Source organism: Neovison vison, chromosome 6 (assembly GCF_020171115.1).
Source record: "Neovison vison isolate M4711 chromosome 6, ASM_NN_V1, whole genome shotgun sequence".
Taxonomy (NCBI): Eukaryota; Metazoa; Chordata; class Mammalia; order Carnivora; family Mustelidae; genus Neogale; species Neogale vison.
The window spans coordinates 220,116,843-220,132,595 of NC_058096.1; the positions used below are offsets into that span (position 1 = coordinate 220,116,843).

General features: G+C 53.4%; 1 protein-coding gene across 2 annotated transcripts in view; it reads left to right on the forward strand.

The window, feature by feature from the left end:
* MLLT1 (MLLT1 super elongation complex subunit) overlaps positions 1–15,753 on the forward strand; it is a 63,117-nt gene that overhangs the window by 13,554 nt on the left and 33,810 nt on the right. For both annotated transcript variants that reach the window (XM_044254435.1, XM_044254436.1), the window contains exon 3: positions 3,260–3,342. In XM_044254435.1, the coding sequence (XP_044110370.1) occupies positions 3,260–3,342 (83 nt within the window). The remainder of the gene's footprint in view (positions 1–3,259; positions 3,343–15,753) is intronic.

Consider the following 15,753-nt stretch of genomic DNA (forward strand, 5'->3'; position numbering starts at 1 on the left):
CCCAGGATGCTGCTCTACTCCTGTATGCGTCTTTTCGCGTGTAGAACAGAAACAATTGTATCCGTCTCACAAGGTTGTCCTGAGGATTAAGCGTGTTAATATGTATCAAGTGTTAGGAACAGTGCCTGGCACACAGTAGGTTCCGTATAAATGTTAGGTGCTGTTTCTGTTTGATCTGAAGTGTTTCTTTATATCTCACTCTTAAAAATGTGTCTTTTTCTCCTGAGTCTTGGCACGTTTCCTCCACTCCAATTTCTAGTCTTCGCATTGAGATATAAAATTTAAGTACTCTATTTGTAACATCTGAAAGCCCTTTCCTACTCTCCAGCGGTCCTTTTTAAAGTATTTTGTTTCTATTTGTTGGGCAGATCTTGGATCTGAGGACATTGGCTCTAGTTTGTTGTTTTCCCCAAGTTCTCATGTGGTCTCCAAATGATTCCTGTTTCTTACTTTCTTTTTTTTTTTTAAGAGTTTATTTAGTTGAGAGAGAGAGATAGCAAGAGAGAACACAAGCAGGGGGAGGGAAAGAGGGAGAACAGGCTCGTCGCTGGGCAGAGAGCCTCACGTGGGGCTCGATCCCAGGACTCTGGCATCACCACCTGAGCCAAAGGCAGATTGCTTAACCCACGGAGCCCCCCAGGCGCCCCTGAATTATTCCAGTCTCTCTGGGTTCTTTCCTCTGGGTGGGAACTCTCACTGAGAGTGCTCTGTAAGGCAGAGTGGACTTTGTTGACCTGCAGGCTTCTGATTGGGGAGTGGAGCCCCCAACTGCAAGATGAGGAAATGACCCCCTGTGATGGAAGGGGGGGTCACCATGGCTGGATCTGGGAACTGAGGCCAGGCTGGCCAGGGGGAGGCCAGTCACGACAGAGCACCTTACAACAGCCTCGAGGGCCTTGAAGTTGGGCCTAAGGGCAGTGGGGAGCCACCAGGGACACGTCTGGTTCACAGTTCAGAATGGTCATCATAACTGCCCGTGCAGAAGATTCCCAGGAGTGAGCCCGAGACAGAAGGGCCAGCGACGTGCTGGGTGGCACCCCATGCGAGCGGCAGGGTGCCGGGGCAGTGGTACATTCCAGAGTGTTTTGGAGGCAGATGTGGTAGTGCTTGGTGATGGGTGAGCTTGGGAGACGGAGGATTGGGGTGACCTTGGGTCCTTGGGTGGGTGGTGGGCAGCCCGAGTCCTGAGCTGTGGGGTGCTGGGGAAGAGGATAAGGAAACATTTGCGTTTCCCACCCAGCCCCCTGGGGCAGGTGTCGGAGAAGCAGGAGGACACTGCCTGGCGCAGAGGTTTGCTGCTTACCTCACCCGGGCTACCTGGGCTTACTACCTGGTGGCCCAGCCTGTTGTCCTGGGGCAGGCTTGCTCCTTACTCCTGGGGGGCTGACCGACAAACCGAGGGTGGCACACAGCCCTGTAAGCCAGGCCAGACAGAGGCGCCCTCCCGGCCTCCACCGTCACTCCAGCGCCTGACTCTGCCAGCCGTAGACAGTGGCAGAGCGAATGGATGGACGTAGTCGCCGCCGCACTTGGCAGTGATGGTCACGCAGAGAGAGTCTGCTGTCAGGTGACAGTGTTCGGGGAGCTCAACAGAGGCCGCCGGGGCCACTGCTGGCCTCCAGGGGGCTGTGCTCTGTGCTGTGGCCTGTCTTGGAGCTGTTTGGGAGCCCCCTCCCCGACACCTAGTGGGGGGGGTCAGTCCAGTTGGGTAAGCCGCATTCACCAGCAGTGGGCAAGGTCCTGCACCCCGGAAGTGTCCCTGGGGCCGGCCACAGGGCCTGGCTCCTAGAGTGCCCAGCGAGCACACTGCTGGGGAGGTGGACTTCGAAGGGAGCAGGCTCTTCGGCAGGGCAGGGTAGAATGGGATGGGGGAGTCTTGGTCATGGCTCCTGGAGCCAAGGCCAGCTCCCCTGCGGCTCATACCCGCTCTGGTCTGTGAGGCCCGAGGAGCTCCTGAAGCCTGAGCCGCAAGCCCATCTCCTGCTCCCCTGGGGTTTGCAGACTGGGGTCCCATGCAAGGCCTTTCGGCTAGCCCTGCCTCTGGGGGTCCCTAGTTCTTCCAGACCTACCCTGTTGGCCAGTTTTACTGGGGTAAATGAGAGTCATGGCATATTTGACATAATGATATTGGAGATGTTTGAGAGCTGAAGATTTTTTTTTTTTAAAGATTTTATTTATTTATTTGAGAGAGAGAGACAGTGAGAGAGAGCATGAGCGAGGAGAAGGTCAGAGAGCGAAGCAGACTCCCCATGGAGCTGGGAGCCTGATGTGGGACTCGATCCCGGGACTCCAGGATCACGCCCTGAGCCGAAGGCAGTCGTCCAACCAACTGAGCCACCCAGGCGTCCCTGAAGATTTTTTTAAAAGAAAAAAAACTTACACCATTTCAATGAAAAAAAAAAAAAAAAAACCCTTTTCCATTATGTTCTGTGCACTGTTTTCCAGCAGTTTCTGGCCCACTTAAGAATCACCTGACTGGTGCAGACGTGTGCATAATGGTTTTTCACAACCGGCAGGGTGTTTTCCTGTCTCCCACTAGAGATTGCCTCTGGAGAGGGAGGGGTGGGGACCCAGGGGAGCTGACCTGTACTGTTCTAATTTTTCTTAAAAGCGGGAAGACGGTCTTCTCATGGCAGCATATGTGTCAAAACATTGAGGTTCATCCTGGAGAGTGTGGTTGCTGGAGGTCATTTTACTTGTACTTTGCTGTTCTTTTTGGCTTCACCTTCCCCCCCTCCAACTCTGGGGTTAACGAGTCTCCATTCGGTCACTTGGGAATGCCTTTGTGAGGCGCTAAAATGGAACCCAGGGTCCTCCCAGCGAAGACCCGTCTCTCCCTGCGTCTGTGACCCTGGCGCCCAGCTGGGCCTCCGTTAGCCTGTTAGAGTGAGCAGCAGCAGGCGTGGGTATGGGCCTCCCTGCCGGGGGCGCTGGGGCCCCGCGGGGTCTGGCACCTCACCTCACTGCCCCGGTTCAGTTGAGCTCGTGCAGGCCGCGGCTGGCAGTGGCCGCTCTGACCTACCTCGTCTCACGTCCTGCCTGCGTCCCTCTGCCGCCCTCCTTCCGTGGCGGGGTCACCTCTCTCCTGCTCACTCCTGTGCCTTGTGGTGCTTTGAATTCCGCGGGATTCGACACTCCCGGGGGAGCTGGCCTCCAGAAAAGCTGCAGTTCCACCAGGTCAGCTGCGGGCTTGCTGTTGCTGGCGGCTGGGCCTTTGAGCGTGCGGCGAGCTGATGATGCATTTTCCCTTTCTTTTTAGTGTGCAAGGAACCCCCTTACAAAGTGGAGGAGTCGGGTTACGCGGGCTTCATCATGCCCATCGAGGTGTACTTCAAAAACAAGGTAGGATCCCGGGGCAGCCGCGAGAAGGACACGCCGTTCCCAGAGGAGGAGGTGGAGCCGGGGCTGCCCGTGGGGTGGAGTGTTGGGGTCCCTCGGAGCAGACGTCCCAGTTAGGGCGCCGGCGCACCAAGTGGGGCATCTGTCTCATGCGGAAGGTGGGGACTGGGGAACCGGCCCGTGGGACGATGGGTGGGGTTGCACGTGGACGCGGCCTTCTTGGGGAGCAGCCGGGCCATCCCCGTTCGGTTGCCCTGCAGGTGTGTGTGGGCTGCGTCAGCAGTGACGTGCCGTGACAGGGCCACATTCCATGGGTGGTCTTAGGGGGTTAGTCACCGGTCGTGCGGCCAAATGCGGAAGTTCCGTAGACGTCCAACAGTAGGTGAGCGGTTGGATGTGTTTACCGTGCATCTGTACGGAATCTTCGATGACCCAGTGGGGTGGGGGGGTTCATTTTGGTTGGAAAAAGGCAAGCTTAGGTATATTATTCATAGAGAAAAAGAGGTTCATCAGACATGTTAAAAGGGTAAGCTGGGGGTAGGGTTATACGGGTTTTTTTGTTTAATTTTCTTCCATGTGTGTTTTTTAAACACCATGACTGTATGTATTTGCGTATATTGTTCTGTTCCGTCCAGGAATTCCTAGATTCCACAGACTGGGTGGCTTACGAACAAGAGAGATGTATTGGCTGGGAGTCCATGATCAGGGCGACCACTGGGTCAGGGAGGGTCCTCTCCCGGGTCACAGACTCCTTGCTGTGTCCTCACATGAAGGGAGAAGCAGCCATGCGTGGGGTCTCTCACAAGAACATGCATCCCATTTGCGAGGGCTCCAGCCCCAGGACTTAATCACCTTCTGAGATCCCACCTCCTCCGTCCATCCCCTCGGGGGTTAGGACTTCACAGAGGAATTTGGGGGGGACACATTTGGACCGGAGCATTTTTTTTTTTTTAAAGCCCAGTGACGAAGATTAGAAAAGCCTTCCGGCAGCCCGCCTCTGCTTCTCACAGGCGCCACCTTGAGGCCGTGGTGAGCTTTCCTGGCTCAGAGGTGTGCTTTCCCCCAAGCCGCGCTGACCTTGGCAGCCGGCAGCTCCCTCAGGAAGGAGCTCTCCCTGGGAGGCTGGCAGGTGCCACTGCTTGCCTTGAGTCCCTTGGTTAGCCCTCTCTTCCGCACGCCACCAGGCACCGAGGGCCTCGGGGAATGGTGCTCAGCTGTGCCAACCCGCTGGGAGCCGAGTGCCACTTCAGCGGCTAGGACTTGGTGGGATTTGGCGGTGGGCCCCCCTGGGCCCAGGTCACAGAAGCCTGGGTCATCCCAAGGCTTTCGGGGATCAAGACCCATGAGGCCTCGGGGTAGCTGCTCTCGAGAGAAGAGGCCAGCCCATGTGTGCCGGGCAGGAGCTCCCTGTCTCTTCGGCAAGGGCTGAGTGGGGGAGATGCAGGGGAGAGGCTGCCCTGCTGGGGCTGGGCCTGTAGCAGGCGGCAGGGCAGTCTTCCTGGACCCTACGAGGGTCCAGGAGCGTGGAGAGGGGGCGGGGACTGTGGAGGTGGGCCGGATGCTGGGTGAGTCTCTGGGCAGGGCTCCCTGGCCTTTCCGTTCCCTGGGGCAGCCTGGGGTGGGGGAGCGCGCTAGTAGCCTGCTGACGGCTGGGGAGACTGCGTCCGTCCGCAGAAAGCCTTTGGTGTTCGTGCGCACCCGTGTTCTGAGGGGCGGCTGGCGTGGGAGCCCTCTGGTCGCCTGAGCTCGACTCTGGGTGAACTAGATTGATTCCTTTGAGGCTCAGAAGCAGTTTGGGGTCCCCCAGGCCAGCAAGGCTTTTGTGTTTTCTGAGCTCTGTCTGCTCCCTGGTCCCTGACACGGGTGGGAGCTGCGTTTGCCGCCCCCTGGGCAGTGCTGGTGCCCACCCGGCTTCCCGGTGTTCCCCCAAGGTCCTGCAGGGAGGCCAGGGCTTTGCCTGGAGAGGAGGTCCTGCACAGAGGCTGCACTTTGCTGCGTCGGTGCCACTGGCTCTTGAAGCCCTTGCTCCTGCCCCAGGACCTTTGCTGCTCTCCAGGTTTTCTCTCGAAATGCTGGCAGGAAGCGAGAGTGTTTGGTGCTTGTGCCTTAGCTGGCCCCGTTCCTGTGGCGGCTTCTGCAGCCTCTGCTCGTGGTTCTCTCTGCCCGGGCCTCTCCCACTGGGAGGGGGTGCTCCGTATCATGTACCCCAGAGAAGGCACGGTGCTCTGGCCGCTGGGAGGGGTCTCAGGGACCGTCCAGACCCTGTTCCAGCTTCTTGGCCATGAGCCAAATGGAGCCTTTGGGGGGGCTCCCCCTCTGGAGGAGGGGTGGTGCTCAGTGTTGAGCAGGGAGGCAGCAGCGGCTCCTGCCCTCACTGCCTCACCCCTCCTGGTCCCCGGAGCTCGCTGCTGGAAGCCCCACCCCAGCTGGAGGGCCACTCTCTGTCTTCCCTGGGAGCTGCAGGAGCCCATGGGCACCTCCGTAAGGACTGCTGGATCAGGGTTGCCAATTACAGCGCGACACAGAAGCATATTTTTTTCTTTCTTCCTTTTTTCAGCTTCACTGAGGTGTAACTGACAAAATGATAGGACATTGAAGATGCACCACGTGGTGGTTTGGCCGACGTGCCCGTTTGTAAGAGGATTTTCCCATTGAGTTAGAACCGACACATCCATCACCTCACACACACCCTTTTTTTTTCTTTTGGAGAACATTTAAGTTCTCTCAGCAGATTTCAGTTAGTGGTCATGTCGTCAGCTTAGTCCCGTGTTGCGCATCAGACCCTCAGGCCTTACTCCATCCTACGACTGATTGTTTGCACCCTCTTACCAAGCCTCCCCACTTCTCCCGCCCCCCCCAGCCCGATAACTACTCTCTTCTCTCTGTTTCTAGGATTTTCTTATTGTTTTAGGCTCCACACATAAGGGATGCTACGTGGTGTGTCTGTCTCTGTCTGGCTTTATTTCACGTAGCGTAATCTCTCTAGGTTCATCTACGAAGGATTTTCTTCTTTGGAATCCCAGTCCGTTGGGATTTCCCAAGCCCATAGAATATTCCACTGTGTGTGCAGACACACGTCCACACACTGGCCACATTTTCTTGATCCACTCATCCACCAACGGACCCATTGGGGGCTCACTGCAGAGGCATTTTTTTCTGGTTTTGAAGCTGGTGCCAGGCCCCCATGTCTCCAAGCCCCTCGAGGCGCTGGGGACTCTGAGGCCCGGAGAGGGTGTCTCCTCCTCCAGCTTGCACGGCGGGTTGGCAGCAAGCCGGCACAGCCCAGTGTTGTCTCCCGTCTGGCACGTCCGCTGCTTGGGATTGGGAGCGGTGAAGGTCGCTTCCGAAAGGCGGCGAGTCATTTCAGCGATGAGAGGACACTTGTCCCGGAGACGATCTGCTCCTCTCCCCGTTTACGTTTTGGTCCGTGGGAGAACTGCCCGCTGGAGTGTCCCTCCGGCTGAGTTGTTACCCTGTGTTTACAGACTCTCAGGCCACGTATCTGAGGGCAGCCCTTGGAGGGAGTCAGGCACCTGCCCTTTGCTCTCCCCTGGCCTGGCAGGTGGCTTTGTGGAACCAGCTGTATGTTGGAGGATGTTGGGCAGGGCATGGTTGTCCTGTTTGCTCAGCGCCGCCCCCCAGCCTTGTGTGGTGGGGGAGATGGAGGCCCTTCATATGCGGCAGTCCCCGGTGTTACAAACCCCGGATAGAGCGGGAGCAACTTGCCCACCGTGGTTCACGGTGGAGACCGGCTGCGTCTTGTAATGCTCCCCCTGAACCTTGCATTGGGACTTCCTGTACTAAGCTTCCAAGGTTCTACCCCTCGGTCCTCCCCCTCGTGGGGAACAGAGGGAGTTCTGGGTGGCCCTTTGGCCACAGGATGCGTCCTTCCTGCACACAGCGCCCTCACCTACACTGGGGCATCGAGGAAGCAGAGGGTGTCCGCAATCCCGGTGTGCTCTTTCGGGATCCTTGGGCTTTCGTACTGGGAGTGAGCCGGTGTGCATGTGTCTTGCAAGAGTGCGGCGGGACCCCTGGGCTCCTTCCTTGAGCCGCTCTGTTCCCAGTTCCTCTGCCAGGCCCTGGGTGGCGCCACTTCCCCAGGTGACCCTTTAGGGGGCGCACGTGTGCAGCTTACTGCCCTGGTGTGTCCAGCCGGCCAACCCCCGTGACTTGTAGTTCAAGTTAAAAGAGTTTTTTTCGAGTCTGGTTTCTCGAGGTGGAGTTTACTTACACTATGATCCTTTCATTTTAGGTATCATAGGCTTTTAAAATTTGGACTCGTGCTTTCATTTGAAATCTGTTGGTATGAGGCTGGTTTTTTCTCTGCTAAAGGAAAGAAAAGGTCCCGTTCCCAGGTGTCCAGTGTAGACTTGTCTCACCAATTCCTGCCGAGGCCCGTGTACCTGGGGCGGGAGTGACGCTGAGAGCCGGTTCTCAGAACTGCAGCACGTGCTTGCTTCGGACCGAAAACTGGCCTCCTCTGTTCCGGGAGGTGGTTTTGCCCCCAGAGCTCTCAAGGTTGCCCCTAAACTGGGAGAACCTGGGAAGCAAGGCCCACCGTGGGAAGGGCCCGGGCAGCAAGTCCAGTCGCAGGTCCTGTGGGGGCTGGGCCCTGGGCAGGTGCTCTGCGGACGAGGCCTGGAGGAAAGTGATCCCCCCAGTCTGGATGAAGGAGCTCCTGGCCACCCAGGCACTTAGTGAAGGCCACTGGGCCACGGGCAGAGCTGGGATTGGAGCCAGCAGAGCCCCTGAGTGCAGGCGCACACCTGTTCCCTGAACACCCAGGGCGTCCGCTGCTCACAGATCCTGGCGTTTGCTTGCATCTGGGTGACAGGGACAATCGTAGGCATCGTGCTCTGCAGCTGTCTCACGTGGGTCCCTGCTTCCGAAGGTGTGTAGAGATCAGACAGTTGTGGGGAGTAACACCAGTTTACCACCAGAGGATCTCCTACGGGCTTGGGGTACTGTTCGGAGCAGGGCCGCTGTGAGTGGGGCTGCTGGCGGCTTTTCTGCCCTGGCGAGGACGGGGTCGCCTTTGGTTACTCTGCAGCTGTAGCTGGGGTGAGTTGATCTTTGAGATAGGAAGGGAGTGGGCGCCTTCCTGCCCTGGGCCTCAGTTTCTCTGTCCGCTCCGTGGGGCTCCTAGCGGTGCCCGCCTTCCAGGGCTGGTCGGGAGAGTCAGAGAGAGGACAAGCACGGCCCGGACCGGGTGTTTGGGGAGAGCGTGTGGTCACTGGGGCCGTTGAGATGGCGGCCTCCCCTGCTGCTTCCTCTGCGTCAGGAAGGTGAGCCGAGAAAGCGGCCTCCGCGGGGCTGGAGAGGGCAGCATTCCAGAGATGGAGGGAGATGCCATTCGGCCTTTCTGGTGAGCGGGGAGGATCTATGCCCACAGCAAAAATAAGCGCTTTCTCAAGCAAAGGAGGTTTTCTTGGGTCAGCCTGAGGGGTTTTCAGCCACTCTTGACCCCAATGCAGGCGGCGGCATCTGTGAAATGAAGGAATTCTGCTTCCGTGTTGTTTGGCAGTGGTGCGCACGTGAGGCCGCATTCTGTTGGACAGATAACGCTCTCCTTTCCCCCAAGGGAACAAACTGGGCGGGGGGGGGGGGCTTCGTCCTACTTTAGAAGCTGTGTGTGTGCACTGTTGAGCATTCTTACGGAGACCACTTCTGACCGCTAGCGAGAGGGGTCCTTTCTGAGAACACTTGTCCAGCTCTGACTCCGTAGCTCTGGCTGGGGGTCCTGTAGGCGAGTCAGTCCTGACACCATCTGCTCCGAACTAGTCCAGGCCCCGCGGATTAAGGACTCAGCCCCAGAGGACAGCCCCCACTTCCAGTGCCAGTTGCAAGCCCGGCCTCTGAATGCCCGAGTTCCCACGACCCCCCTCCTCAGGTTACATAATTTGCTAGAACAGCTCAGAAAACTCTGATCAACATCTTCCTTACTGTTGCCAGTTTATGATGGGGGATACGATTCAGGACCAGCCAGCCGGAAGAGGTGTGGGGGAGGCGGAGGGGGGAGTCTGGAGCTCCCAGGCCCTCCCGGGGCACGCTGCCCTCCTAGCACCTCCTGTGTTCACCAGCCTGGTTCTCCAGACTCCATTGTTGAGGGTTTTTATGGAGATTTAATACGCATCAGCATGATTGGTTAAAATCATTGGCAGTTGGTGACTGACTCAGCCGGCAGCTCCTCACCCGTCTCTGGAGGTTGGGAGGTGGGGCGGGAAGATCCAAGCCGCTCATCGGGACGTGGTCTTTTCTGGCAACCAGCATCCCCAACCACCCTGTCTTCGACCCCGCCAGGGCTTGTCCCGTGAGAACCAAAGACACCCCTGCCCCTCAGGCCATTCCAAGGGTTTTGGACATCTGTGCCAGGAACCAGGAACAAAGCCCAAGTGTCTTTCTCTGGTACCACAATTGTCAAAAAAAAAGAAAAAATCTTTTTTGAGTGAGGTGAAATTCACATGCAGTGAACCGTTTTAAAGTCCGGCCTTTCCGTGTCCCCATGCTCGCCGGCCCCGCCTTCTGCTAGCCTCCACTCTGCTTGGTGTCCTGCGGGTTTGCCTGTTCCGGACATGTCATGCGAGGGGAGTGGGGTGACATGTGTCCCCCTGCGTCTGGCTTCCTCCGCTCAGTGTCGTTGCAAAGGTTCCTCCGTGTTGGCAGCCGTGTCGGCGCTCCGTGTCTTTTATGGCCGAGTAATGTTCCCTTCGTCCTCAGGAGTTCCGTGACATCCCCCCTGCCCCGAGTCCGTGAAGCCTGAGCCACTGTTGCCGAGGAGGGGAGCCCAGGCTTGGCTCACATGTTCACCGACTGGTGGGTCTGTAGTCATGTGTTCTGGGTGTTTCCGTCCACGGACGCCTTATTTAATGTGCGCTGTGGCTTCACCAGCCCTGAGCTCACAGCCAACTGCCTGAGCCCGGCTTGTCTGACAAACATTTTCTCTGTAAGGCACCTCACAGCCGGCCTGGGTTTAGGCCCTCGACAGCCCATCAGCATCTTGCTTGGGGCCCTTTCAGACCGTAAGATCACCAGCAAAGAGCACAAAAATGTGAAGACCATGGCCCTGGGTATACCACGAGAAGGACACTTGTTTACCCCGAGGGCTGGGACAGGAAGGCCGAGTTTCACCCCTTTCTGAGTCCGCTGGGAAGAGCGCTGGGAGGCTCCGAGTTTTCACCCCGGCATGCGTGTCTGTGAATGAATGTGAACGCCACAGGTGTTGATTGTCGGTTACGTGTAGCCACGTTCACAGAAAGGAGGCATGAGCGGTGAAGGTCAGCTGGACTATAGTTTGTTTCCTCGTCCCTCTCCTGCTGGACGTGTGGGCCGTTTCCGCTTACTTGCGGCCACGCGTGGTGCTGCCGTGGACATCCTGGTCCGTGTTCATGTTGGGGTTCCGGCTCCGACTTCTTCCGGGTGTGCACCTAGGAGTGGAGTTCTGGGTCGTGTGGAAATTCCGTCATTAACCTTCATGAGGACCTGCCACACTGTTTGCCCCACTGACTGCGCCATTTTGTATTCCCAGCAGCAATGTGGGAAAACTCCTCAGTGCTGGTCATTTTCCATTAAAAAACTATTTTTTTTAATTGTAGCCTTTCTAGTGGGTATGAAATGGTTATTGAATTGAGGTTTTGATTTGCATTTCCTTAAAGATCGATGATATTTAACATCTCACGTGCTTATTGGCCATTCGTATGTCCTGTTTGGAGAGATGGCTACATACATCCTTGTCTGTTTTTTTTTTTTTTTAAGATTTTATTTATTTGACAGAGATCACAAGTAGGTGGAGAGACAGGCAAAGAGAGAGGGGGAAGTAGACTCCCCGCGGAGCAGAGAGCCTGATGCAGGGCTCGATCCCAGGACCCTGAGATCATGACCTGAGCCAAAGGCAGAGGCTTTAACCCACTGAGCCACCCAGGTGCCCCCATCCTTGTCCGCTGTTTAATTCGGTCATTTGTCGTGTTTGTTGTTGAGTTACAAGAGTTCTTCCTGTGTCCCGGAGAGTAGACCTTTACCAGATGTGTGACTTCACAAAATATTTTCTCGTATCCTGTAGGTTGTTTTATCGTGTTCTGGTGACATCCTTTAATGTGTAAAAGGTTTTGATTTTTATGAAGTTCAGTTTCTGTATTTTTGTTTGTTCACGCTTTGAGTGTAAAATCTCAGACTTCTTTGCCAGGTGTGAGGTTGTGAAGGTTTATCCCTGTGTTTACTTTCATGGTTTTACATCTTATATTTGGATGGTTGCTCTACTGGGAGTTAATTTCGATATATGCCACGAGGTAGGGTCCTGTTCATTCTTTCGCTTGTGAGTATCCATTTGTCCCAGCACCATTTCCTTAAGAGACGATGCTTTCCCCTTTTGAATTGTTTCAGCAACCTTGTTGAAAGTCGGATGGCCACAGGTGTTTGGGTTTATTTCTGGACTCTGAGTTCTATTCTATTGCTAATTTTGATTGTTGTAAATTTTTTAAAAGATTTACTTATTTGGGGGACAGGGAGAGTGTGCAGGCACATGCAAGCTGGGTGGGTCAGAGGAAGAGGGAGAAGCAGGCTCCCTGCCAAACCGGGAGCCTGACGTGGGCTCCATCCCTGGACCCCAGGATCACGACCTGAGCCAAAGGCAGATGCTTAACCAACTGAGCCACCCAGATGCCCCTGATTGCTGTAAATTTTTTTTTTTTTTTTTTAAGATTCTATTTGTTTATTGGAGAGAGAGAGAAAGAGAGTCCCCAAGCAGGGGGAGAGGCAGGCAGAGGGAGAAGGAGAAGCAGGCTTCCTGCCGAGCAGAAAGCCCGGCACCGGGCTTGATCCAAGAGCCCCAGGATGAAGACCTGAGCCAAAGGGAGATGCTTACCCGACTGAGCCACCCAGGCACCGCTCTGACTGTTGTAATTTTATAGGAAGTTTTGAAATTAGGAAATGACAGCCCTCCGATTTTGTGGGGGTTTTGTTTCTTTTTTAATGTGGTTTTGGTTCTTTGGGGCCTCTGCGATTTCATACGAGTTTGCTGTTTGGCTTTCCATTTTTGCAAAAGAGACCACTAGAATTTAGGGATTGCACTGAATCTGCAAATCGCCTGGGAAACAGTATTAAGTCTTCCAGTCCAGGAACATGGGAAGTCTTTCCATCTAATTAGGTTTTCTTGAATCAATTTCTTTCAGCAATCTCTTGTACTTTTCAGCATACAAGTCTTTCATGTTTTTGTTTAAATTTATTCCTAGGTATTTTATTCTTTTGCATGCTGTTATAAGTAGAATTATTTTCCCAATTTTCTTTTGGGATTGTTCATTGATAGTGTATAGAAACACAACTGATTTTGTATGCTGATCCTATACCCTGCAACTATACCAAATCTGGCTTCTTTGGGATTTTCGACATGTAAGATACCATGAGCAGGTGGAGATAATATTACTTGTTTCTTTCCAGTTTGGGCGCCCACCTCCCTTTTTCCCCTTCCTCTCGCTTCGTTGCTCTGGCTGAGAGTTCATTACAGTGCTGAATAGTAATAGTGAAAGTGGCCCATCCTCATCTTGTTCCTGATGTTAAGTTTTAAAGCTTAAGGCTGAGTCTTCAGTGTTTTGCCATTGAGTGTGGTGTTCACGGTGGGTTTTTCATAAATGCCCTTTCCAGGTTAAAGAAGCCTCTTCTATTCCTAGCTTTCTGTTTTCATCATGAAAGGGCCCATTTTCCCCCAAACACTATTTCTGCCTTTGTTGAGATAATCATGTGGGTTTTTTCCCGTTGTTTTATTACTGTGGCGTACTACGTTTTGATTGTTTTGATTGGCTTCCCTACGTTGAACCACCCTTGTGTTCCTGGGATAGATAGCAGTTATACGTATAATCTTTTTTTAGTTTAAATTCAATTAGCCGACTTAAAGCACATCATTAGTTTCAGTCGTATAATCTTTTAAGTGTGTGATATTGGATGCTTTGTGGATATAAATATCTTTAAGGATATTTTATTCACAGGGGCTGTTGGTCTGTTGTTTTCTTGTGCTGTCTTTGTCTTTGGTGTTAAAGTAATGCTCGCTTCATAGAGCACGTTAGGAAGTATTCCCTCCTCTTCTGTTTTCGGAAGAGTTTGGGCAGAATTGGTGTTAATTCTGGCCTTTTTCCCTAATGACTGAAGGCTTTGAGCATGTTTTCATATGCTTATTTGTCATTCTGTCTAGTGAGGAGTCTGTTCAAAATGCCTGCCATTTTCTAAAAGTTGAGTTGTTTGTTCTCATACTGAATTTGTGAGATTTCTTTATATTTCTGGGTGCCCGTCCTTTGCGGTCACTTTCATTGGATGGCTGGTCTCCTCCGGCTCTGAGCAGTCTTGCAAAGCGGCCAAGTTCTTGATTTTGATGCAGTCCATTTTATTGATTTTGGTTTTTCTAGTTTGGGGTGTGTGGGTGTTTGTGTGTGTCTGTGACGCAGTGTGTGCTGTTTTAGCCATTTTTACACGGGCCGTTCGTGTACGTGTACAACACCGTGCAGCCGTCACTCCTTTTGGAGCTTCCAGAGCCTTTCGGTCATCCCAGGTAAAACCAAACCAGTGGAATGATAACCGCTCCTCCCCCTGCCCTTGGTAACCTCTGTTCTACTTTCTTTGTCTGTGAACTTGCTGTAGGTAGCTCACACGCGTGCAAGCGTACGATACCGGTCCTTCGTTGGTGGCCCTTCCTGCACATCGTGTTCTCAGGGCGCGCCCCGTTGTCGTGTGTGACAGGGCCTCGTGTCTTTTTAAAGCTGAATAGCATTCTGTGGTGCGGTGTACCCACCACATTTGGCTTCTCCCCGCGTCTATCTATAGACCCTTGGCTTGCTGCCATGTTTTAGCTCCCGGGAACACTGCTGTTGGGAACGTGAGCGCAGAAATATCCCTTTGAGGTCCTGCTTTCGCTTCTGTTGGGTATATGTCCAGAAGTGCAGTTACTGGAATATATGGTAAATCTATTTTTAATATTTTGAGGAACCACCGTGCTGTTTCCCTCCACAGCTGTGCTCTCGCGACGGCGTCGAAGGCAGTGGCCGCGAAAGAATTCTCCAGACGATGTGTGTTGCAGCTTCCCGAGTTTATATAAATGGCGCGGGGACAGGAGCCGTGGGCAGAGGGAGCTGCACTTGCGTATGAAGCTGGTGGTTGTGTGCTCAGTGCTCAGGGGGGAAGGGACGTGCAAGGAATATTAGGTCATAAATCTTTTCTTCAAGCTTCTACTCGTAGAACCACTTTCGCAAGATTCTCCGGCGCTTATCGCTTGGTTGGACAGTACCTGTCGGTGAGATGTGTAGGCAGTCATGAGACCCTCTGAGAATGTGGCAGCCAGCCCGTATCAGGTCCCTATCAGAACTGCTGTAGGTCAGCCTTCCGGACCAAAGGTGGACGTTTTCCTGCTTCTGTCCCTCATCAGTACTGAAGTTTTAAGAACATGAAGTCTTCCAGTCCGTTTATGTGCTCTTTAATTTCTTTCAGCAGGGTTTGGTGGCCTGGTGGCTTTTATTGTACAGTTCTTTTACCTCCTTGGTTAATTCCTAAGTATTTTATCCTTTTTGAGGCTATTGTAAGTAGATTGGTTTTCTTAATTTGTTTTCACTTTGGTCATTGTTAGTGTATAGAAACGCAGTTGATTTTTTGTGTTGATTTTGTATCCTGGAACTTTGCTAATTTATTTCTTAGTTCTATGTGTGTATGTGAGGTGTCCTAGGTTTTCGACAGATAAGAGGTTATCATCTGCTTAACAGATAATTTTACTTTTTCCTTCTCAATTTAGATGCCTTTTTATTTTTCTTTTCTTTTTCTTGCCTAGTGCTCTGACTGCGACTTCCAGCGCTCTGTCAGCTGGAAGTGGTGACAGGTGTCCCAGCCTTGTTGCTGAGCTTAGAGGAAGAGGGTTCAGCCTTTCACCATTGAGTGTGATGTTGGCTGTGGGTTTTCCATATGTGGCTTGTGTTATGTTGAGGTGGTTTCCTTCTGTTTATAGTTTGCTGAGTGTTGTTTTTTTTTTAATCACAGGAGGGGGTTGAATTGTGTCCAGTGTTCTTTCTGCATTATTGAGATGACCATGGGTTTTTGTGTTGTTTTTTTTTCCCGTACTGTTATACTTCCGATAATTTTATACTTAGGAAAAAAGTATTTAATGATAACCCAGGCCAGGGGCCGTGTAGCCCCCGTGGTCCCCACACAGCCTCTCTGCGTTTGGCCTTCGCTTCTAGCCTTTCTCCTGGCACACTCTTCTTTTGCTTTTCCATGGTCCTTAAATGCGTGTATGTGTTTGTCTGCCGTCCGGCTCTCCCACTAGAACATCAGCTCCAGAGGGTGGCGGCCCAGCAGTCATGTGCTCCACTGTGTGCTGGCCTCCGGCGCGGAGATGGCACCGGGTAGATATCTGTGGAACGAGTGACTGCATGGACGGATGGATTC